Genomic DNA, 24,268 nt, shown 5'->3' on the forward strand with positions numbered 1-24,268 from the left:
CAGCAGCCACAGCAAGCAGCCCGCGGAAGAACCTTCAACATCAATGTCCGCCAGGCTCAGACTGACAACAATGTTGTAAATGGTATGTTCCTTGTTAACGGTATTTATGCTTCATGCTTGTTTGATACTGGAGCCGATAACTGTTTTGTATCATTTGAATTCAAAAAGCTTCTAAAACATAAACGCGCTAACCTCCCAACGATGTTCGACGTAGAAGTTTCCACCGGAAGAACCGTTATCGTCAGTTCTATTCTTCGTGATTGTACTCTCGAACTCAACAATCACATCTTTCCGATCGATCTCATACCTATGCAACTAGGTAGCTTTGACGTCATAGTAGGAATGGATTTTCTTCGTGAGAATCGTGTCGAAGTTGTTTGTTTCGAAAAGATGATTCGTTTCTCTCTTTCAAACGGTGATCAGCTATGTGTCTACGGTGAAGTACTCTCAAATGATTTGAAGCTCATGTCGTGTATTCAAGCGAGCAAGTACTTACGCAAGGAGTACACTGCTTTTCTAGCCCATATCGTAGTACCAGTGAAGAAGGAGAAAACTGTGAAAGACGTTCCCTTGGTTTGTGATTTTCCTAACGTTTTTCCTGACGATTTACCTAGTTTACCTCCTACTCGAGATATCGATTTTCGTATTGATCTTATTCCTGGTGCTACACCTGTTGCAAAAGCTCCCTATCGCCTTGCTCCATCTGAAATGCGCGAGCTGTCCAACCAACTCTAGGAATTGCTTGATAAAGGCTTTGTACACCCTAGCACATCACCATGGGGCGCACCTGTCCTTTTCGTGAAAAAGAAGGATGGATTGTTTCGAATGTGCATCGATTATAGGGAACTCAACAAGCTTACTATCAAGAACCGCTACCCGCTACCCCAAATCGACGACTTATTTGATCAAATTCAAGGCACTACGTGTTTCTCGAAGATCGATTTGCGTTCTGGTCATCATCATTTGCGTATACAAGAGCAAGACATTCCGAAAACCGCTTTTCGTACTCGTTATGGTCCTACGAATTTGTTGTCATGCCTTTCGGTCTCACAAATGCACCCGCGGCCTTCATGGACTTGATGAACCGTGTGTGCAAACCCTTTTTGGATCGTTTCGTTATTGTGTTTATCAATGATATCCTTATCAGCTCGAAGTCGAGAGCCAAACATGCGCAACATCTTCATTTAGTTCTCGAACTTCTTCAAGGAAATCGCCTCTACGCCAAGTTCTCCAAGTGTGAATTTTGGCTCGAGGAGGTTCAATTCTTCAGTCACATCCTTAACAATCAAGGAATTCACGTCGACCCCGCGAATATTGAAGCAGTTAAGAGTTGGATTACGCCAAAGTCTCCATCTGAAATCCGTTCATTCCTTGGATTGGCGAGCTATTACCGTCGATTTATTGCTGACTTTTCAAAAATCGCCGTACCTCTCACCTCCCTAACTCAGAAGGACAAACCTTTTGTTTGGGGTTCCAAACAGGAGGAACCCTTTCAAACACTCAAGCGTATGCTTTGCACCACTCCTGTCCTCACTCTTCCCGATGGAAACGACGATTTCTTTGTTGACTGCGATGCCTCTAACCTAGGACTTGGTTGTGTTCTTATGCAACAAGACAAGGTTATCACGTATGCGTCTCGACAACTCCAGGTCCACGAGAAGAACTAAATTGCCCATGATCTCGAACTCGATACAGTTGTTTTTGCGTTGAAGATATGGCGACACTGTCTTTATGGTACAAAGTGTACGGTCTTCACCGACCATAAGATCCTACAACATATCTTGAACCAGAAAGAACTGAACATGCGCCAACGCAGATGGGTTGAACTTCTCAACGACTATGATTGCGAGATACACTACCATCCAGGCAAGGCTAACGTTGTAACCGATGCCCTCAGTCGACAAAGATATGTATATAGTGTTCGTAACGCTCAAGCCCAGAATGATCTCAAAGCCCTAATTCGCGATGCCCAACATGCATGCTTCATTGAGAATACCTTGAAAGAGGAAATGAAGTGTGGTGCTGAAACTCAGCTAGTGACTAAATCGAACGGTATTTATCACTATCTCGACCGCATCTGGATTCCTAGTCGCAATAACCTTCGGGAGATATTGCTGACTAAAGCCCACAAATCCCGATATTCCATTCACCCCGGTGCCGACAAGATGTACCAGGACCTCCGTTCTAGGTATTGGTGGTCGGGCATGAAAAAGGATATCGCTTTGTACGTTTCAAAATGCCTAACTTGCTCGAAGGTTAAGGTCGAACATCAGCGACTCTCCGGCTTACTTGAACAACCCGAAATCCTGATGTGGAAATGGGAAAGTATCGGTATGGACTTTATTACGAAACTCCCTCGAACGCCTTCTGGTCACGATAGCATTTGGGTTATCGTTGATTGTCTTACGAAATCTGCCCACTTCATCCTAATACGATAAGACTTTAAGGTTGAACGATTAGCACGAATCTATACCGACGAAGTCATTTGTCGACACGGGACGCCTCGTGACATCATCTCTGACCGCGATGGTCGTTCACCTCACGTCTCTGGGAGACTTTCAGTCCGCTCTCGGTACGACTCTTAATCTTAGTACCGCATTCCATCCCCAGACCGACGGTCAGACTGAGCGCACGATTCGCACCCTTGAAGACATGCTTCGTTTGTGCGTTATAGATTTTGGTGGTAATTGGGATTCACATTTACCTTTAGTAGAATTCTCATACAATAACAGTTATCATGCAAGTACTCAAATGGAACCCTTTGAGGCATTATATGGTAGAAAATGTCGATCGCCTATTATGTGACACGAGATCGGTGACGCACAAATCACCGGTCCTGAGTTAATACTAGAAATGACTGACAAGATTCTCCAAATAAGGGACAACCTCTTGAAAGCTCGGAGTTGTCAAAAGAGCTAAGCCGATAAACGCCGCAAGCCCCTAGAGTTCGAAGTTGGTGATCACGTACTCTTAAAGGTTTCACCTTGGAATGGGGTTATCCGATTTGGAAAGAAAGGGAAACTCGTGCCACGAGATCGGTGACGTACTCTTAAAGGTTTCACGTACTCTAGGTTGTCGGGTCTGTTTTTATTTGAGAGATATTGATATCTGTTATGACTATTTGTGGATTATTTGTTTGATAGTATGGGATATTAAACGTATTAAAAATATTGTCACAAAATAGTTGTTATGGATTCTATTGAGCAATCTAATTCGCCTAGTGTCGCGCGCCGATGATTCCGCCATCGGTTGGGGTGTGACAAAAGCGGTGTACTCCTTTCGTAAGTACTTACTCGCATGAATACACGACTTAAGCTTCACTTCTTTCGAGAGTACTTCACCGTAGGTACATAATTGATCACCGTAGAGAGAAACGAATCATCTTTTCGAAACAAACAACTTCGGCACGATTCTCACGAAGAAAATCCATGCCTACTATGACGTCGAAAGTACCAAGTTGCATAGGGATGAGATCGATCGGAAAGACGTGATTGTTGAGTTCAAGATTACAATCACGGAGAATGGAACTAATGGTAATGGTTCTTTCGGTGGCAACTTCTACGTCGAAGGTCGTTGGGGGGTTAGCGCGTTTACGTTTTAGAAGTTTTTTGAATTCAAACGATACAAAACAGTTATCGGCTCCAGTATCAAACAAGCAAGAAGCATAAATACCATTGACAAGGAACGTACCATTGACAACATTGTTGTCAGTCTGAGCCTAGCGGACATTGATGTTGAAAGTTCTTCCGCGGGCTGCTGCTGATGTTGCTGTGGTTGCTGCTGTTGTTGTTGTTGTTGTTGCTGTGGTGGCTCTTGTTTCACAACACGGTGTGGGCAGACAATTGCAAAGTGGTTTGGGTCACCACAAGTGTAGCAGACATGTGCATTAGCAGCTTGTGTTGGAAGAGCCTGGTTGACTTGAGGAGCAAGAGGTTGAGCTGGCGGTGCTGGCAGAGCTTGAAGAGCTTGCTGACGAGGGCCTGAGCGGCAGTGAGCTGTGAAGTGCCCATAGAGATTGCAATTGATACAGAAACGGCAGTTGGCCCCGGTTGGATGATGATAATACAGGTAGGGCACAGAGGGTGGGTACAAGTATATGTACGCTTAGCAGGCAGTGCGTTGGGTATAGCAACCTGTCGAGTCTGTGTGTTGGGCGGCGCTGCGACTACCGTGCAGTTCTTGTTGTTGTTCCTTCACTTACGGCTTTGGCGGCTAGACTTTGGAGCTTAACATGGAGCAGAGTCGGTGCTTGGAGCTGCAGTAACCTAGTTGAGACTCTTGGTCGAGGTTTTGAAAACTCCAGCTAAGACTCGCTTGTCGTTGATCTCAGCTGGGAGTTGATTGGTTTCCTCGAAAGTTGCAGGTTTCGCTGCTTGAACAAAATCAGAGACACAGTTGGGGAGAGCGCGAATGTACTTTTGATAGCTTTCTCGGGTGTGTCCACCTGACTTGGACAGATGATGCTCAACTGCTTGAATCGGGCGGTGAGACCAGAGTTATCACCTCCATCTTGCTTGATGTTCCAGAATTCATTCTCCAGCTTCTGGACTTCATGGGGAGGACAGAATTCCTTCATCATGAGCTCCCTGAGCTCCTCCCATATGAGACCTTAAGCTGCATCATTTCCGCGCCTGTTGCGCATGGCGGTCCACCAATCAAGTGCCCTTAACTGAAAGACTCCAGTGGCGTTCACAGTGAGGAGATTCTCAGGACATCCGCTTTGACGGAAAGTAACTTTGATCGCATCGAACCACTGAAACATTGCACTGGGTCCATCTTCACCAGTAAAGTTTGCAGGACCACAGGCTTTGAACTGCTTGAAGCTGAATGGAGCTTTAGGCGAGTCTTTCTTGGAATCAATAGAAGAAGTACTACTGGCAGCATTGATTTCACTAATGATTTGAGGTATCACCTTGGCCATTTCCTTGGCCATGAGAGAGGCGATGCGTTTGTCAGCATTGTTCCTCTGAACAGTTCGACGAGTGTGGGATCCAAAGGACGACATTGTCAAGCGTGAGTCCTGTGGCAGATGTCATCTCAAGGGATTAGATGAGATTCAATTATATTGGGTTTCGTTGAAAAGTTTAACATTTCATACAACATATCTATTATTATTATTTTCACATAAAGCTCAGGAACACGTAGGCACATATTCACGTATACATATAATTCACATAATCATGTATTTGCACGTATACACATAGGCACATATGAGCACATAATTCACACAATTCACATAAACACATATTTTGCACGTATTCACTTTCTTTTCAAATAAGCGTAGCGCGTATCGTAGCATAGCGTGTGTGAGTGATATAGCGTATCATAGGCGAGTAGTTTAGTGTATGAGGCTTCTTAGTTCGTTCGCGATTAGTTAGCATTTTAGATTGTGAGAGCTGTGCGGGTTGTGCGTGTTTTGGATAGCGGAAAGCGATAATCGGAACCATAAAGCGTAACTTTAAAACACATTAACACACTAAAATCGATGACGCGTAAAAATCGGCGATTGCAGGCTATAAATAGATGGAGTGTCTTGGGTGTTAAACATCGACTGCCCAAAGTGATTCAACTATTCACAACAACTCGAGTACACGCAATGGCCTAATAGACTATGCTCTCATTGCAATGCGGTGAACGACATTCATCCTTCCAGTTACTACGTGACTCGGCTCATCGGAATAGTTGAGACTTTGGTGAGATTTTTGAAAATCAAAGTAGGGAGTGGAACAAGTTATTAAGATGCGGGTTTCACCCCTAACTTAACAACTTCGCTCCTAACTGTGGTAAAACCACGAGATAGAGATGGAGATTTCCGTCGAGATATGGATATCACTCCTAGCTCAACCAAAGTTTCTCGTGCTGAGAGTAAAATATGCGGGATGAGTGATCTTATCGAGAGTTCTTGGTTTTCACACCTATTCTCGACACAATCACTCATTAGTGTTACACAAGTATCTTCAAACGTGTGCGTTGTGTTAGCCTTAGGAAAGGCAATTAAACATTTAAACCTTAGGACAGGTTGCCTTCGTACGAAGCTAGTGAGTTCGTACGAAGGGGTAACATGGGTTCGAACCAAAGTATAACGAGTGGGTTCGTACGAAGGTGCGATAATGTAGGTTCGAACAAGAGTACAACAACATGTGGGTTCGTACGAAGCCCCAAGTGGGTTCGTACGAAGCCCCAAGTGGGTTCGTACGAAGCCCCAAGTGGGTTCGTACGAAGCCCCAAGTGGGTTCGTAGGAAGGGTATGTTTTAGTACTTAGACTATAGATTAGGTCAGTTCCACACGACTCGACCTAATTCCTTATAGTTATGGCTCTGATACCAATCTGTCACACCCCAACCGATGGGGGAATCATCGGGGCGCGGCACTAGACGAACCAGATTGCTCAAGAGAATCCATAACGACTAATTTAATGACAATATTTAAAAGGTTCATTATCCCATACTAATAAACAAATATTTCAACAAAGAGTCATAACGCAGTTCACATCTCTCAAACAAAAACAAGTCCGACAACCTAAATTTTATTGTGGGTTTCTAGACTTCCTATCCGTTTGCAGCGTACGATAATCATCAACCTGTCACATACGTTAAAATAAAGTCAGTACAATAATGTACAGGTGAGTACACAAGTTTAGCATAAGTATAGTATAAAAAGCGTTTACGCATAACCAGCATGAAACACGTAACGGGTGAAACAAGTAACTATCACAATGATACTAGCTATCCACATGACTGCGAGTAGAGTATGCGCGACACAAGTTCACCGAGGCGAATAAGTGAAGTAAAGTGTGTGATCCTTAGCAACCCTTGACTAAACAGGTGCTGAGTCCAAACTATAGTACAATCATTGCTAAAGACGGAAGGCAAGTCATCACTGTATAACAAAGCAACAAGTATTCAACTAATCACATATAACATGCGAGTGCGGCTAGCGTTTGTAAAGCGTTTAAGTGTTGTGTTTTTGACAGAGAACGTATGTAACACCCAAAAGTGTGTTAAGCGAAAAAGGGTTCGAGTATACTCACAGTGCGTGTCTATCAAGTAAACACGTTCTGAAGTGGATTGAAGGGAGCGCCGGATCAGCCTGCGTACGGGAACAGAAGCGTATGTCCTCCAAAGTGCTGAAACGGTCAAAAATCGGAGTGTTGGTGGGAAAACAGAGGCTTCGTACGAAGCTGTTCCTTCGTACGAAGGTGGGTCTTCGCACAGGTGTGGCTTCCGTTCTCCAAAATCGAGTGTGCTTCGCGTCTGTCTTCGGAAAATCGAGTGTTCATCCCTCCAACTTTAAGCTACTGATTAAACTTAGAGTCGAAGAGGTCTTTGTCTGAGTCACGGATGAGAATCGGGCTGTGATGTGTGAAACCAGTGCCTTCGTATGAAGGCAGTGCCTACGTACGAAGCCATGTGTGCCTTCGTACGAAGCCGGGCTTCGCACTGAACAGTCCAGCTCGCATTCGTGGCTATTCTTGGCGTTCGGAGCTGTGTCTTCATTTGAATCGGATGTATTTTCGATTCCTATTCAAGACGGTTTCGACACCACCTCGTTCCACTATCCAGTGAACGAAATATGTGTCATTTTAGGTCCGTTTTAGTGTGAAAATCAAGTCTAAAAGGTGTTTTCACTTAGATCTAACACTTGGTGAGTATGAGATCTTCAGATCTACAACTTGGGAAGCCAAGGCTAAACCCAAATCTCTCGTTCAAGTGTAGATCAGTGGTAGATGAAGAAGATTTGATGAAAAAGATGAAGATTTGTCATGAAATATAGAAGTTAAGATGAAGTTTTAAGTAAAAAGGTGAAGTTTTAAGTGAAAACCCTGAAGTTTAGATGAAATCGAAGTAAATGTTGTGGAAAATCGTAGTGGAAAACGTTGTGTAATCATGTAAAAATGATAAATCTTACTTGAAAACAATCGGACAACAATTCGGCAGCGTTTCAGTATGAAATGGCAGCAATGAGTGAAATGGAGAAGTGAGGGAGTATTTATAGAGGGAGGCTGGTCACTTGGTTCGAACCTGCTGCCTTCATACGAAGCTACTGGCTTCGTTCGAAGGTGCCAGTTTGGTGGGGGAAAGCTCCGTTTCGCGTGTAGGATGCTCGTTTAATGCGTTTTGTTACATTAGTTAGTGTAAGTACTTTAAGTATTTTAGCGAGATAAAGTGTATTGCGTTGTGTTGCGTTTCGATGTGATAATCGGGTTGCCAAAGTTTGCGTTTGAGCGTATAACAACCACATATAACATATTTAAACAAACAAACACACAATTAGCATAAACAATATAAATAAATTCGCGTTTTCAAGTTTGTGTTGCGATAAGCGAGTGCAAAGGCGAGAGTGGTTACCGAATAAACAAACACACTCGATAAGTAAAGTAGCATAATTCTCTGTGATTCATGTTGCGTTAGCGTTGAGCGTTTGCGAATATAAAGCGTTTAAGCGTGCAGTGGTGCTGTGTGATGAGAAATGTATTTAGTATAACATAACCCTTTATTTATATAGAATCTCGGAGTACAAAACGATTACAAATCGAAGTAAGTAGCAAACGGTTATAAATCGAAGTTAGTTTTTTCCGGAAAATTCAATATAAACCAATTTAAGCCTATGTTGAATATTTCTTTAGCAAAAGGCAACAAAAAGTGCGTATAAAGTGATATAAAAATATATATACCTTGGCTCATATCAGGATGATGCTCGTGTTCTTCAGCAGTTTTTGTGTGTGAGTTTTTCTCATCATCTTTCTCTTTTGCTTTCTTTGTTAGTTGCCTTCGTAGTTACTAGATAAAAAAACCAAACCATTCTTTAAAAAATAGGCTAGAATTCTATATAGGTTTATGTCACACCCCAACCGATGGCGGAAATATCCGAGTGAGATGAAGATAGATTGCTCATTGCACACAACACTAAAAGTGACAATAAAATTAACATAAACTGATTTCATTTCATTTCAAAAGTTGGGTTACAATAGGAATTTCAAATACATCAAGTTTCAAGTACAACAAAACAAAGTACAACAAAGCGTATTACAAAATTGATATAACAAGTTTAAATCTATGATTTCTAAATGTGTATCTAAGGCCTCGTCACTACGCCCAGTTAATCATCAGCATCATCCTGCAACATGTTATAAAGTATAGATCAACACATAAGGCATTGGCGAGCATACAAGTTTTTCATACATAGCATAGTTAAATAAGTTTAAACGAATCCTCATGGCAAGCTAACTTAACAAGATAAAAAATAAAATGGAATGTGAACAAAGTAGTCAACCCAAAGTTTAACGCAAAAAGACTTAACATGACCCAACGTTCACAGGCGGTGCGTTACTCCTATAGCGCTATACATGTCAAGGGTAGGCTCGTACGAATTTAATGACAAGTTCAACACAAAACGTACAAACCCAAATTAAAGCATCAAGTATAACTGCATGCATGTATTAGGATTGCTTGTGCATTAGGAATAAAAGTTTAAGTGTAAGTTGATAGGATAGCATGTTGCACCCCAAATTGTGTAAAAGAAAAAAGGGGTTTTGAGTATACTCATAGTTTTGCTAATTCTTCGATAGAATCCTAGTGAGCGAGTTTTAGCAGGAGTAGACGAACGTAGTACAGGAACACCGAGGTTATTCTACCCCGCGAGCAAAGGGGTGATTGGTTTAGTACAGGAACATCGAGGTTACCCTACAGGGTGAACAAAGGTGTGAGTCGGAGTTGGAGGAATTAAGGTTACAGAATTTAAGTACTTAGTATTATTAGGAAAATAGTAAGTAAAATAAACAGAAGTGTATTCTGACTGTCAGTGACAAGAAACATGAAATCAAAATGTCAGTAATGGAAATACGAATAGTTCGTAAAAGGCTGTTTGGGACGGATGTGCCATTCGTGCGGATGTGCCATCTGTGCGAATGGGACTGTTGTCGAACAGAGTCTCGTTTTGAACGTTTTAACTATTAATCAGTTAAGCTCGCATTTTCTGTTAAGTTTATTAGTTATAGTATTAAGGTATTATCAGTCCAATAATATCAGAAGTCTCATAGAAGTCATGTATGGAGGTTGTAACCTCATTATAGATCACCATAATTGTGTTCGGTTCTTGTGCAACTCTTGATCCTCATCCGAGAGACTTACTTCATTCTCCTATAGTTAAAACCAACATAAACATTAGTTATGAAGGCTTTGAAACATGTCTAAACAAGTTCCTTAAACAAAACAATCAAAATATAAAATTTTTGACAACTTTTGACCTTCTCGCGGGGCGCGACCGGGAAGGGAGACTCTGTCGCGGGCCGCGACAAACGTCGCGGGACGCGACGATGACATCTCCTTCCCGTCGCATGACGCTAAACCCCAATTTCGATAGTAAGGTCCTTTCTTGGAGCTGCATTTGCCCAGCTATGTATTTTATCCAACTTCCAACTTATAATTAGCATAACTTTCAATATACACATCCGTTTTACACGATTTTCATTTCTGTACAACCGTAATGCATACGCCTAAATGACTAATACTCGGGTTTGCAACAATTTATAAGCTAACGGCTTATAAATCACTTATATAATTATTCGACCCGTTTCACTATAACACCATTGCACATATTTTAAGACAAGGATTTATCCTTTGCCAATTTTACCCATTCCAGGTTTATAAGTCTAACATATTTCGCTTCCATCACATGGCTTGCGTACGCGTTTCTATCATGCTTGATATCTTCATTTCAAGCATACGTTTATCTATCAAATTTTAATAAAATCAAGTTTTCTAAGTTTTGACCCATTCCAAGGTTCATCACTCAAATTTTGGCGTGTCCGTTTCTTGGCTTACGCATTAATTTACCGATTTGTTGCGTGACATTCGAGTCACTTAAAATCGCTATTCTTCTAGCTATCCATTTTTGACCCGTTTGGTTGTCGAGTGAATTCCATCACTTCAATGACCTACCAAACACATACATTTTCGCTACAACAATGTCAACATATTCTAACTATCTATTTTGACCCGTTTGGTTGTCGAGTGAATTCATCACTTCGATGACTTACCAAACACATACATTTTTGCTATATCAACGTTAAACATATCTAAGACTAAGTTTGTCTACATTAAATGTAACGAAACAACAAGTCGCGTACCTTATAGCTTATCCTTCAAGCGCGCGTCTGATCCAACTTGGTCGCTTGAAGATTCACCCGCTTTGCCTATAGATTTCCATCAACAACTTGTTTAGAACTCATATCATTACATATCACACATAATTTGCCATATTATTCAATTACGCATTTCATTCGAAATTTTCGACATATTAGCATTTGTTTAGGCATTTTAACAAACACCTTGCGGGCATGATTTTTATACATCTTTTATCTAGTTCATGATTAACTTTTAACCAAGTTTTAACTCATCAAGTTTAGCCCTTATGTTTAGCATTCATGAACAATATTAACAACTTGCATCAAAACATTAGTTTTTCATAATCTAACATTCAAATTCATGTGTTCATCACATTGTATAAAAAAACCCACTTAACACATATATGAGTGTTCATCAAATTCCTAGTTTTTAACACTAATTCATCAAGTTTTCAACTAGTGTTTGTTCCTAAATATGGATTCAGCACAATATCACTCATACATCCAACATTCAATCAAGAATTTTGATTATGAGTGTTCACCAAGAATTTAAGATATCACCAAATGACAAAATTTGACATACCTTGTGATCCCCTAAGCTAGGTGATCATGAATTTAGTTAAAGCCCCAAATCTCTATGCTTGATTTCTCTTGATTTTGATCAATTTTAGGAGTTTAGGGTTTTTGCAAGAGCTTCTCCTTGGCTCCCGATGAAATCGACCAGACACACACACACTTGTGTGTGTGTTTTGTTTATTGTTTGTTTTATATAAAACTTTATTCCAATTGCCCATTTTTAGTCCCTCAACATTTAAAGGTTTATAATTGGGCCAATTTACTTCAAGTTTCCTTATTGTTAATAATTATTAAGTAGGTTAGTAAATCCTAGTTACATAATTCTTCGGTTAAAACCAACATATATACCATATGTAAATAAATATTAATTTCTAATATTTTTGGGGTGTTACAAAGAGTGTCGGATTAAACCGACAAGTTTAATATTAAAATGATTAACTACGAAAACTATGATACTATAATACTTGTGATTACATAAAAACTTGATTGATTGATGTAAACAATAATTGGAGAACAAGGTTCACACCCGATTCGGTAATTGAAGACCTAGGGTTTCTACACGTTTTAGATTTAACTCAATTGCATATATGGTTAACAAATTTAGTGTCGCGTGACTTAGGTGCCAAGAGCTATCAATGTCTTAGATGATGGATCACAATGCACTTCGTTACCAAGAACATGTAAATCCTACCAATTGATAAGGCATAAGTGCACAAATTCATTTCGCAAAGTCAAATTTCATAACTCATTCGACAATTCACAAATTCAATTCAAACACACGACAATTAGCCGCTCATGGTAGACAGAACTTTATCACCGGATGATTGACGCTTGAAATTGAACATCTTGAAGCTTTGATGAATGATGATGATGATGGTTAGGGTTTGTAGTGGATGATTGAAGTGAAGGGATAATGGATTGGGTGATGATGATGGTGATGGTGGTGGATTAGGATTAGGATTGAAGGTGATGATTCGGATGATTCGTATGGAAGAATGATGAAGGTAGGGGTGTTCTTGGCTCCAAGATGGTGTTTCCAACTCAAATAATACGTAACTCCTCGAAAAACCCCCCAAAAACATGGATATAACCCATCCCCAAACATCAAAATTGAAGAATTCCCGTTTGGCATCAGGGAAAGGCGTCGCCGACGACCCCTGGATAGTCAAAAAACTCCAGACGGCCTAAACTACTGCCTACGACTCAAACCAGCCGACGGGCATTTATGGTGGGCGTCGCCGACGAGCCCTCTAAACCTTGTTTTCTGTTTTTCTTATGTCTCGCTCTCGGTTGATCCGTTTTCCGTCTCGATGCTCCGTAAAGCTTCCAAAATGCTTCTTAAACTTTGTTAACCTGCAAAAACACAAATCATATCAAAGTAGGCAATTCGAAGCTCAAGTTTATGTAAAAACGCAAACTTAAATACGATTAGGCACCGGTTTTCGACCACGCATCAGCGATCCGTTTTACTTGATTTTGTAATTGAATTTTTCAATTTTTTTATACTATATTATTATTATTATAAATTTATAACTAAAACTATAAGGTATATAAATCAAGCCTTAAGATCGTATACAAATCATATATAGTATAAAAATGGTAGGAAGCAATAGTTGTGGGGCAAATGACATAACTTTAAAGTACTAACAAGGGTATTTTTGTAGTTTTATTATACTCCATGAAAATCCCTAATTTCATGTTTTTTTTTTTAATTTTGTAGATTAATAACAACACATTCCAATTACATGATCATCACATAACAAGTTCATCTTCAAATAGGGTCTCGAAATGAGCAAAAACGAAAACAATAGCAGCACATAACAAGGACATGTAAAATATTAACATATATAAAGACTTAAAAACTAGCACAATACATTTTTCATAACAACACTTTATAATTACATAACTAGCTTTGTTATAGCACTTTTTTGTAAGTTTTTTTATAAATATTATTTTTTAAATATAGCAATACTATACTAATGTTAATAATAAAATAATACTTGATTTTATAATATAGTTTATTTAAAAAAATAATAAACTATATAAAAGTTATTTTCGTTTTAAAAAGTTTGTGGAATTAGCATTCAATGAAAATGACTAAAATACTCACAAATCTGATCTCATTAAATAATATAGTTATCGTTAAGGATGATGTGTAATTAATCTTAGCCATTGATTCAATTAACGTTCAAGATCATTTTCACTATTTATACACGGCACGAGACTGGTTTTAGATAGCATAAAGTTTGCAATGAATCTTAATCCTATATAAACATTATGTATAAGTTATAAAATATTATGCTAATTGTTTTTTAACTTTTATATTCTGGTATAAAATAACTAATCATGACAAAATACACAAATTAATATATAAATAAAAACAAATGGATGAAACAGGTCACTCTACATGCCCGTTTAAAACTCATGAATTATATTAAGTTATGTTGCCAGTGGCGAATCCAGTGGTGTTGTGGGGGTTTCCGGGAACCCCTTTAGTTTGGAAAAAAACGAAAAAAATAATGGAAATTTTATATGATTTAAAAAAAAATAATAAGAATTAGTGAAAATCTATAAAAAAGAACCCGTTAAAAAAAATTCTTGAATCCATGTCTGTTCAGAAATTCCCATATAAAGCACAAGGGATTTGACGGCTTTCTCCCGATTTGCGTAATCATGATTCATGCCCTTGAAATTTATAAGTTTCAATTGGACTAAAAGACGAGGAGAAAATGAGAAATGAGTTGTAATAATCACACTAATATTAAATTAAAAATAAATGTAAAAAATAATTAATGCAAAGATATCATTAATCATAATTGGACTGGTCATGACAATCTCATTTCCCTTTCGAGAATAACATGCGACCCCATCACAAGTCTCTCGGTTGATACTTCTCTCTCTCAACACAGAATACATCAGAAGTTTGGTGACTTATTATTTAAATTACGAAAACACCACCATTCCTTCTTCATCTTCGTCCTTTGTTACATTCACTGTAAATTCAAAACCCAAATGAGACCAAATTCAATTCTTCTGGAAGGTGTTGAATTAACGATTATTCAATTCAACTGCTGACTGACTGACCGACCCCACTTCAGATAAAGTGATAAACTTGAGTTTTGCCATGTCGGTTTCTTCAATCCAAAACTTTTGATCCATTATGTGGGTTTGATTTAAATTTTGTGGGTTTTTTTTTTTTGATAAATTGTGAGTTTAGTTAATTGGGATTGGTGACTTCAATTTGAGTTCACTGTTTTTTTAAGTTGTGTGTTGTTGGTGGTTGAATCTGGAGATGGATATAACTGAGGAGATTGAGAATGAAGGGGGGATATGGGCTTTGGAGCAGAAGATTGATCAGCCAATGGATGAAGAAGCTGGTAGGCTCAAGAACATGTACAGAGAAAAGGTACCCTTTTTCTTTTCATCCTTTGTTACATACAACAGGTGTGTTTATAATGTGGGCTGGGTGAGCCCTTTGTGCCTTGAGTGTGCCTATCGCCTTTAACTAGCTAGCTAGCGACCGCGCTTTTAAAGCACCTAGGTGACACGCTCACCCTTTGTGACTTGAGGTGCATGTCGTTTAAGGCGTTATGAACAGGTTTGAAATAACGAAAACTGGTATGTAACATCTAAAAATGGTCTGCAATCGGCCGAAACTAGCATAAAACAGCTAGCAGTGGTTTGTTTATGTTGTGTGTCTTGCTTTGCTTATCTTGGGCACTTGCTTTTTAAGCGGTTTGCAATGCGGCCTAGGCGACATGCTAACCCTTTGTGCCTTTGATTACCTAGGTTTAGGGTTTACTATTGTCTCTATTCTTGTAATCAGCAAGTTTGTTAGGGTTTAGGCTAATCCTTTCTTATTGTTGTTGTCAAATTCATGTCATTTCATGGAATTAAAGTCTAAACTCAATGACTTTGAGATTGATTCATTTATTAAATTGAATGTAATTGTTTTGAGAGTTAATATGCTGATAGTTTTAATCGATTAGAAGAAGTCAGTTGTGTATTAGATACCTTCAAGAATGACAAAATAGAAGAATCGCGTGGGCTCGAATCAAAATCATCTGCATCGTTTTGTGTAGGATGCAAGGTACAAATAAATGGTTTAAGCTAAAAAAAAAAAATTAATGTTAGCGGAACCTTTTGATTCTTGTAGGAGTTCTTTACTGGAAATTGTTGCAATTTTGGGGAAGATTTTATGATAATGGAGTTTTTTTTATAGATTTTGCTTTGATCGCGTGCGAAATTTAGGTTTAGTAGGTAAAATAAACAAAAATGGTAACTAAATTTTGACTTTGTGTTTAACTAATGCAGGTATAATTTTTTGATGACATGCTATTGTTAATTGCAGAAATTTTCAGTTATATTGCTTCTTCGTCTTGCTTTTCAAAGTCTTGGTGTTGTGTATGGAGATTTGGGAACATCTCCGCTGTACGTATTTTACAATACATTTCCGAAAGGAATCGATGATCCGGAGGATGTTGTGGGGGCACTTTCCTTAATCATATATTCTCTTACTCTTGTCCCGCTTATTAAATATGTTTTTATTGTGTGCCGTGCAAATGACAATGGTCAAGGTACTTCCATTTCTCCATGTTCGGTTATTATTGATTAATATCATTTGCGTTCTTTATATTATAGAGGTGATATCTTTCATATTTAGTTGTTTAAATAGAGGAGAACTATATTATAAATAAATAGGATTACGGGCTGTAGGTGAATTTTGTTGATCTATTAAAAGTGTAAAGTATCAAATCTTGCATCATCTAAACCGGCCAATCTCGCGGACTCTGGTCAAAAGTCAAGCCTACTTATTAGTTATTAAATGTTTTTGCTCCATAAACAAGCATAGGATCCCAACATATTTCTTCCAAAACAAAGTGTTGTGAACTTCATTTGTTCATACAAGCCCCGCTCCTTGATATCAATGAAAGCCGATTCCTTGTTGCACCAAGCTCATCCTTATTCTTGACCGGTCATTGGTCGCAGTTAACATAACCAAATGATCTTAGTTCTACAATTGTATCAACTTTTGACCAGCTCTCTGACTCACCTTCAACAAATTTCACACGATTCTAAAATCTATTTTCGTCTCATTCTCAAGTTTACAGACGCCTTCATCACGTTATCCAGTAATCTCATTTCCAATCAAACGTCTATTCTCATTAGCTCTTTCTGTGGTACTTTTTTGCAGGCTGTGAAATAGACTCAACTTCCAAATGTCGTTCTTTGTTTAGCCTGAGGCATTCCACGTGAGTTTAGTGTGTTAATCGTTCATATCCCTTTTAAGTCTTTTGGATATAATGTAGTTTCTTATTTCGTAGATCCTATGATCATGGACTCTAGAATGAAGTCTAGGTGGACTTTTTAGTACTTTATTATAGGAAATACTTGCATAACTACGGAGATTAAAAGTTTCCAACTTGTTTCATGACCCGCAAAGTGATGCCATCACCACTAAATTGGTTATTTATGGTGCAGGTGGAACTTTTGCTCTTTACTCATTACTCTGTCGTCATGCAAAAGTTAATACAATTCCTAATCAACATAGAACCGATGAAGAGCTGACCACTTATAGTCGAAACACAATTTATAAACAATCATTTGCTGCAAAAACCAAACGATGGTTGGAAGCACATGCATTTAAAAAGAACGCACTTCTTATACTTGTTCTTGTCGGTACTTGCATGGTGATTGGAGATGGAATTCTAACTCCTGCTATTTCAGGTAATTTTGGTCAAATTCTTCATTTACTTTATTTAATGTTAGTTAAATGCTCAATAAGAAAATACTTGTTTTGGACCTTGGCTACACTTTTATTATATTTGTTCATTTTCTATTCCGCGTGATCAGTGGCGAAGCTTGAGATTTCCAGCATGGGGGTCGAAAATGTATCTACCCAAAAATTTTCTATAAAATGGGGGGGTCGAAAACGTATATACCCAAAAATTTCTATACGAAAACTACATACTCTCCACTACTGAGCGAAAAGTTCGGGGGGTCGGCCGCCCCCACTATCCTTCGCCCATGCACGTGATAATTGGATTTATCCTCTACAACTACTTTCCGGCTAAAATATAGATTTTTTTAATAGCACGATCAACCTTAGTTAGCATTCAGATAAACATCATTTTAATTAGGGTGGAGTAGTTAATTCACTATTGTTTTGTCTTAAAGATGGTCTGGTGGGCAAAACGGGTCGAGTTGGCCCAAAGTTCTTTTTTTTTTCTTAAAGTTTTCAACTTTTTTATAAACTTTTAGTGCGTCAAATATGATTCCAAAATTAGAACACGTTAGAGAAGACACATAACCCGAATTGACCCATTCAGAATAAAACAGTGAACACGTGTTTTACTCGACATTAATATATGCTTGAAAGTAACATGTATAGCCGTTTTCTTTTTGTTTTTACATTAAGTATGAAATCTTTAATCAAAAATATGTTTTTACCAGTTCTTTCAGCTTCTGGTGGTATCAAGATAAACCATCCTGGGATGAGTAATGGTAAGTGGTAACTCTATATTTTGTTTATTTATCATATATGCAATTTTATTTTCTTTCTACATTAAATAAATCAAACTTTTTCGTTCTTTTTTTTTCTTTGTTGCAGATATTGTAGTACTAGTTGCTGTTATCATTCTACTCGGTTTGTTTAGCCTTCAACATTACGGTCCAGATAAAGTCGGGTGGCTTTTTGCTCCAATCGTGTTGCTTTGGTTTTTATTAATCGGTGGGATCGGGATTTTTAACATATGCAAACATGATAAAGGGGTTTTACGGGCTTTTTCACCCTTATATATATTCCATTACTTTAAAAGGCGGGGAATACACGGTTGGATTTCACTAGGAGGGATCATGCTCAGCATCACAGGTAAGAAAAATATATTATTTGAAAGACAAAATTTGATCAGGTTGGTTTTTTTAAATGTTTTGATGCACTATTATGACTCAAAATGGACTTGAACAGATATCTAATGAATGCCACACGTGCAATTTAAACCTTTAGGGGCGTAACTTCCCGACACAACACGAAATTCACAGTTTTGGGTTTAGTCTAAATGGGTTTGGGCCGAACCCATGAACACGTTTAACGAAACAGGCCGTTTTCATGTCAACCCAACAGGTTTAAGGATTGACCCGTTTAAACCTTTTCTTTTTTATATATTTTAAAGTGTGTTTTACGTACTACATTAAACCGAGTAATTTTTATGACAAAAAGGTTAAAAATTAGGGCATAGTTTAATAAGAAATTCTCCAAAACAATAAAAAATAATATGTAAGTTTAGAATATTTAAGTTTTGATATACAAAAAAGAGTTGAATAGTTTTTTCCGGGTTAAATAGGTCGTGTTCGTGTCAACACGCGAATACACGTGTCATGTTCCGGGTTCATGTGTGTTACATGATTTTCAGGTTCGTGTTGTGTTCAGGTTCATTAAAATTTGCATGTTCACGTCGGGTTCAACTCTCGAACACAAACCATTAAGCAGCCCTAACGTGCATGCATGATCTGTCAACTTGTGCAGGGACCGAGGCACTTTTTGCGGACCTTGCCCACTTTCCGGTTTCAGCAATCCAGCTGGCATTTACAGTTGTCGTGTTTCCTTGCCTTCTGCTGGCCTACTGTGGACAAGCAGCCTACCTCATGAAGAACAAAGAACATGTGTATGATGCCTTTTATCGCTCTATCCCAGGTAAATTACACGGTGGGGAGTTGGGTTGACCCACAAAAACTTTTTTGCCGGTCCATTTTTGATACTAATATATATATATATATATATGCAAGTACCGATTAAATATGATTATAAAACATCATCATCATCATACTCAGTAATTCCCACCAATAGCAAAGCTAAGGTAGGGTCTGAGGAGGGTAAGATGTAGACAGCCTTACCTCTACTCCGTAGGAATAGAGAGGCTGCTTCCAGTGAGACCCCCGGCTCGATGGTAGTTTTGTATCAAGCCTTGGACATAAGGCACACATAACACTCGGCAATTAAGCCAAAGGCCAATTAGTGCATGTACTCCCTTGTCTTTCGGCTATCAACGCCACCACATGATGCATGATTAACCATCCCCCTCTTTTAACATTATTTTCACGAGAGTAGTAAAATAACGTTAAAATTAGTGCACTTTCACTTTTGCAGACCGTATATACTGGCCAATGTTTATTGTTGCAACTTTAGCTGCTATTGTTGCGAGTCAAGCTACTATATCGGCTACATTTTCAATAATTAAGCAAGCAAATGCACTCGGATGTTTTCCTCGGGTCAAAGTTGTTCATACATCAAAGAAATTTCTCGGGCAGATATATGTTCCAGATATCAATTGGATTCTTATGGTTCTTTGCATTGCTGTAACCGTTGGATTCAAAAACCAAAGCCAAATTGGCAACGCCTATGGTATGTTTAGCTCAGAACCATAATTGGTTTAACCAGATATTGCAAGTTAGTTATTTATTTTATTTTATCTTGCTTGACTGTAACAGGAACCGCAGTAGTCGTAGTGATGGTGGTGACAACATTTCTCATGACTTTTGTAATGCTACTCGTTTGGCGTTGTCACTGGATTCTGGTTTTAATCTTTAGCGGGTTATCTCTGCTTATCGAGTGCACCTACTTTTCATCTGTCCTTTTTAAGCTTAACCAAGGTGGGTGGGTCCCACTTGTGATCGCGGGGGTGTTTCTTCTCGTCATGTACATCTGGCATTACGGGACAGTCAAAAGATACGAGTTTGAAATGCATAGCAAGATCTCAATGGCATGGATTCTTGGTCTCGGGCCTAGTCTTGGTCTAGTCCGTGTTCCTGGGATCGGGCTCGTGTACACCGAGCTAGCAAGCGGGGTCCCACATATATTCTCGCATTTGATAACCAACTTACCCGCCATCCACTCAGTGGTGGTTTTCGTGTGTGTTAAGTATCTCCCGGTTTACACGGTCCCAGAAGATGAAAGATTCCTGGTGAAACGAATCGGGCCAAAGAATTATCACATGTTTAGATGCGTGGCGAGATACGGCTATAAAGATGTTCATAAAAAAGACGACGACGAATTCGAAAAAAAACTTTTTGATAATCTGTATTTGTTCATAAGGCTGGAGTCGATGATGGAAGGGTGCTCAGATTCGGAAGACTACAACAGTATATATGGATCGGCGCAACACACAGCAAATGAAAACGATACATTGTCGTCTGTGGGGAATTCGATAGTGGCGGTGAGCAGTAGTCATACGGAGGTGGATGAAATGGAGTTTGTGATAAGTTGTAGGGGGGCGGGAGTGGTGCATATAATGGGGAACACGGTGGTGACAGCTAGGAAGGGGTCTAGGTTTTACAAGAGGATATCAATTGATTACATTTATGCATTCTTGAGGAAGGTTTGCAGGGAACATAGTGCAATCTTTAATGTTCCTCATGAAACCCTTTTGAATGTTGGTCAAGTGTTTTATGTATAAACTCAGCCAGGTCAAGTGTTGTTAGGAATGCAAGTCTATTATTATTGTCTGCTGATTTTTAAGGCCTGAAATTTTGGTTTTATTTTTTCAGAATAAACTTTGCTTAGTAAGAAGAATATCTGCACGTGGTCTCTAATAAAATCCAATGTTGTAATTCCTGACAGAAAAAAAAAAAAAAAAAAGGTAGTCAGGTTTTGTGCTGTTATATACTCTTCTTTAATAAGATAAGAAAGAATATATCTATCTCAATGCTCGAACTAAAAATTAATATTGATATTTTTAGGTGACAATGAGATAAATTATCTTGTTTGTTTAGTTCAGTGTCAAAATTAGGGGTCGGATAACAACAAATGAGTTAATGTAACTTATTTGTAAGATTTGAGTCTTGTGAATGTAGTTTATTTGTAAAATGTTAAATCATTTCTCTTTAGAGTGAGACAAGGTGAAATGAGGAAAAAAAGTTGCTATGTCGGTGGAGAGTATGATGTGAGGGGAGTGGGTGTATAATGTAACTTATTTGTAAGATTTGAAAATGTAGGTTCAGGATATTAAATTGTTTTTGGTAAGAAGGTTAGGTAGTAATTATAGCCCATTAGATTTAAAATAAATGGCTAAGATTAAATGGGTGTAATTGAACAAAAAAAAGAAGGTGTGTGGGTTTGTTTAAAGGTATTCTAGTTCTCTCTCCTTCAATTCCCCCCGTTTTTTAAACGTTAATAACTCTTTCATACGATATTATTTTTTTATAAAAACTGCACCATAAACGAGCACACCAACGATATTGGGCGAAAATCTTTAACTCCTTGCGGGTCGAGATTTTTTTATATAAGGGCCACAAAAGAAGCATTACAGCCATGAGAAATGATTCCTGTCGAATAGAATTCAGCCGTTACCCTTAGGGGACTAGGGGTGGTTCACTAGTGATAGAATCCATCACTCCCACTATCCAATCAAGTAATGTCATGTCATCAATCAAATTTCCATCACTAGTGATAGAAATGTAGGAGGGGTGGAATCACTAGTGATGGAATTCTATCACTCCCTCCCAATTTTTTTAATTTTTTATTTTAAATTAGAAATTAACAATAAAACACTAAAATTAAAAATTTCATTAATTTTAAAACATACTACTTCAATTTCACATACTAGAAACATACAATTTGTAAAAAAAAAAAAACCTACTCGAATTTAACATACTAGAAACATACAATTTAAAAAAAAAAAAAAAAAAAACCTACTCCTCGTCCGAATCCGGAAACTCCAAACGTGGAGAACCTACTAGTTCGATTAAATCGAATCTCAACCGAAAGTGAGTTTCTTCGTTACGCAATTGTAAATTGATATCTTGTGGAACTTGAACTTGTGTAGGAGGATCCGGTACCCAATCCGGGGATATTGCACGTCCGTCGTGTTTGATCCACATATTGTGCAATATGATACATGCATACACTATGCTATGTATTGCTTTCTTGGTCATCGAACGAACCGGTCGGTGTAGTATACCCCATCTACCCTTTAAAACACCAAATGCCCTCTCAACATCTTTTCTTGCCGATTCTTGCAATTTTTTGAACGCCTTTTCTTTAGCCTCGACGGGAAATGAGGGAGCTTTCACAAAAACAGACCAAGACGGGTAGATACCATCCACAAGATAAAAGCCTCGTCTGTAATGCCGACCGTTAACATAGAAAGGAGAGGAAGGTGCGGTACCATCCGTTACGCTTTGGAACAACGGCGACGTGTGCAACACATTGATGTCGTTGTTTGAACCTGGGACACCGAAATACGAATGCCAAATCCATAAATCATTCGACGCCACCGCTTCTAGTATGATGGTTGGTCTTTTGATGTCTCCCCTCACATACGCCCCTCGCAACTCTCTTGGACAATTTTTCCACTCGATATGTGTACAATCGATGCTACCGAGCATCCCGGGAAAATGCCATCTAGCCTCGTGTGCGGCGTAAATACGTGAGATGTCGTGGCTCGTCGGTTTACGTAAAAACTCGTTAGCATACAACTTAATGACCGCATTGCAAAAAAATTGCAAACATTCACGTGAAGTTCTTTCAGACATAGCTAGGTATTCATCATATTGATCGGGTGGGTTACCTGTCGCTAGTTGGCGAATGGCGGACGTGCATTTTTGTATCGGCGTGAAACTTGGTTTGCCCCTCGCATCGTAACCTTCTTGAAACCATTCCTCGCTTGCCTCGATGTCTCCAACAATCTTTAAAAATAATTCTTTGGGTAAACGAAACCGATCTCTAAACGTTTTGGCATTGTATAGCGGGTTTTCCACAAAATAATCGTTCATCAAAACTTCGTTGGCACTTATACGATCACGGTCGACCATCTTCTTCTTTGGGCGGGACGACTCGGCATCAAGCTCGTTATACACCGACACAAAAAAGTTTAGCTTGTCGTTGTCGGAAGACGACTCGGTATCGGTATCGCTAGACATCGGAAACGTCGAATCCGTAGGGAATTCCATTTGAGAAGATATAAAAATTGTGTGAAATGGGTTTAAAATGGTAAAAAGATATAGTTTGGTGTGTGAAAAATGGTTTAAAATGTAGATATATATAGATAAATGGTTTAATTTTTTTTATTGAATTTACCGTTCATCAACGGTCATATACACGTGCCCAACGGTCGAATTTTTGAAATGTTAACGCGTGATCTGTGTAACGCGTTAATGTTATAACGCGTGAACAAAAGACCGGCGGCGGTGCTACGATGATGTTCAACGCGTTATGGGATTCCATAACGCACCCGCCCCGTGTGGCCTTAGGATGAACGGTTTCAACTGGTCCCAAAAAGTCTTCAAAAATTTCATTGTAAACCTGTCTAGTCCCGATGCTTTTCTCCCATCGCAGTCTTTTAACGCTCTCTTGATCTCCGTTTTTGAAAACTGACCAGAAATATCCAAGATTTGCTCCTGATTCAACCTACGGAGACCCAAATTGCTGAATTTTGGACACTGTCTAATCGGTTCAGTAAAGTGTTTTTTGAACCAGGTCTTCATGAAATCTTTAATTTGGTTCGGATCTTGCACCCAAATATTATTAAAAAACAGCCCATTTATACTTCTTTTGGCCTCGTTAGCTTTAA

At 38.8% G+C, this 24,268-nt stretch overlaps 1 protein-coding gene and 1 long non-coding RNA gene across 4 annotated transcripts; one reads left to right on the forward strand and one right to left on the reverse strand.

The window, feature by feature from the left end:
- Positions 1–8,920: 8,920 nt before the first annotated feature.
- LOC118484897 lies at positions 8,921–10,146 on the reverse strand. Its single transcript, XR_004874948.1, has 2 exons — positions 10,064–10,146; positions 8,921–9,118 (listed from the first exon to the last, which is right to left on the reverse strand). It is a non-coding gene; the product is annotated as an uncharacterized LOC118484897 (long non-coding RNA).
- A 4,415-nt stretch (positions 10,147–14,561) lies between these two features.
- LOC110895867 (potassium transporter 10) lies at positions 14,562–21,209 on the forward strand. Of its 3 annotated transcripts, none has more exons than XM_022143236.2 (8): positions 14,562–15,108; positions 16,054–16,279; positions 17,184–17,429; positions 18,156–18,206; positions 18,313–18,573; positions 19,228–19,395; positions 19,849–20,103; positions 20,190–21,209. In XM_022143236.2, the coding sequence occupies exons 1-8, from the start codon at positions 14,995–14,997 to the stop codon at positions 21,152–21,154; spliced, it is 2,286 nt and encodes a 761-aa protein (XP_021998928.1). In that variant the 5' UTR covers positions 14,562–14,994; the 3' UTR covers positions 21,155–21,209. The 3 variants fall into 3 exon arrangements, with proteins under 3 accessions (XP_021998928.1, XP_035836899.1, XP_035836900.1); XM_035981006.1 differs by having other exon boundaries at positions 14,977–15,108; positions 16,017–16,279; XM_035981007.1 differs by lacking the exon at positions 14,562–15,108 and adding an exon at positions 16,897–16,954 and having other exon boundaries at positions 16,142–16,279.
- The last annotated feature ends 3,059 nt before the right edge of the window (positions 21,210–24,268 follow it).

This window comes from Helianthus annuus, chromosome 12 (genome assembly GCF_002127325.2).
Source record: "Helianthus annuus cultivar XRQ/B chromosome 12, HanXRQr2.0-SUNRISE, whole genome shotgun sequence".
In the NCBI taxonomy this organism is placed as follows: domain Eukaryota; kingdom Viridiplantae; phylum Streptophyta; class Magnoliopsida; order Asterales; family Asteraceae; genus Helianthus; species Helianthus annuus.

Coding starts and splice junctions, on each gene's coding strand:
- LOC110895867 (XM_022143236.2), top strand. CDS start 14,995: ATGGATATAACTGAGGAGATTGAGAATGAAGGGGGGATATGGGCTTTG. Junction 15,109..16,053: donor AGAACATGTACAGAGAAAAG/GTACCCTTTTTC, acceptor TGTTAATTGCAG/AAATTTTCAGTTATATTGCT. Junction 19,396..19,848: donor CTTTTATCGCTCTATCCCAG/GTAAATTACACG, acceptor TCACTTTTGCAG/ACCGTATATACTGGCCAATG.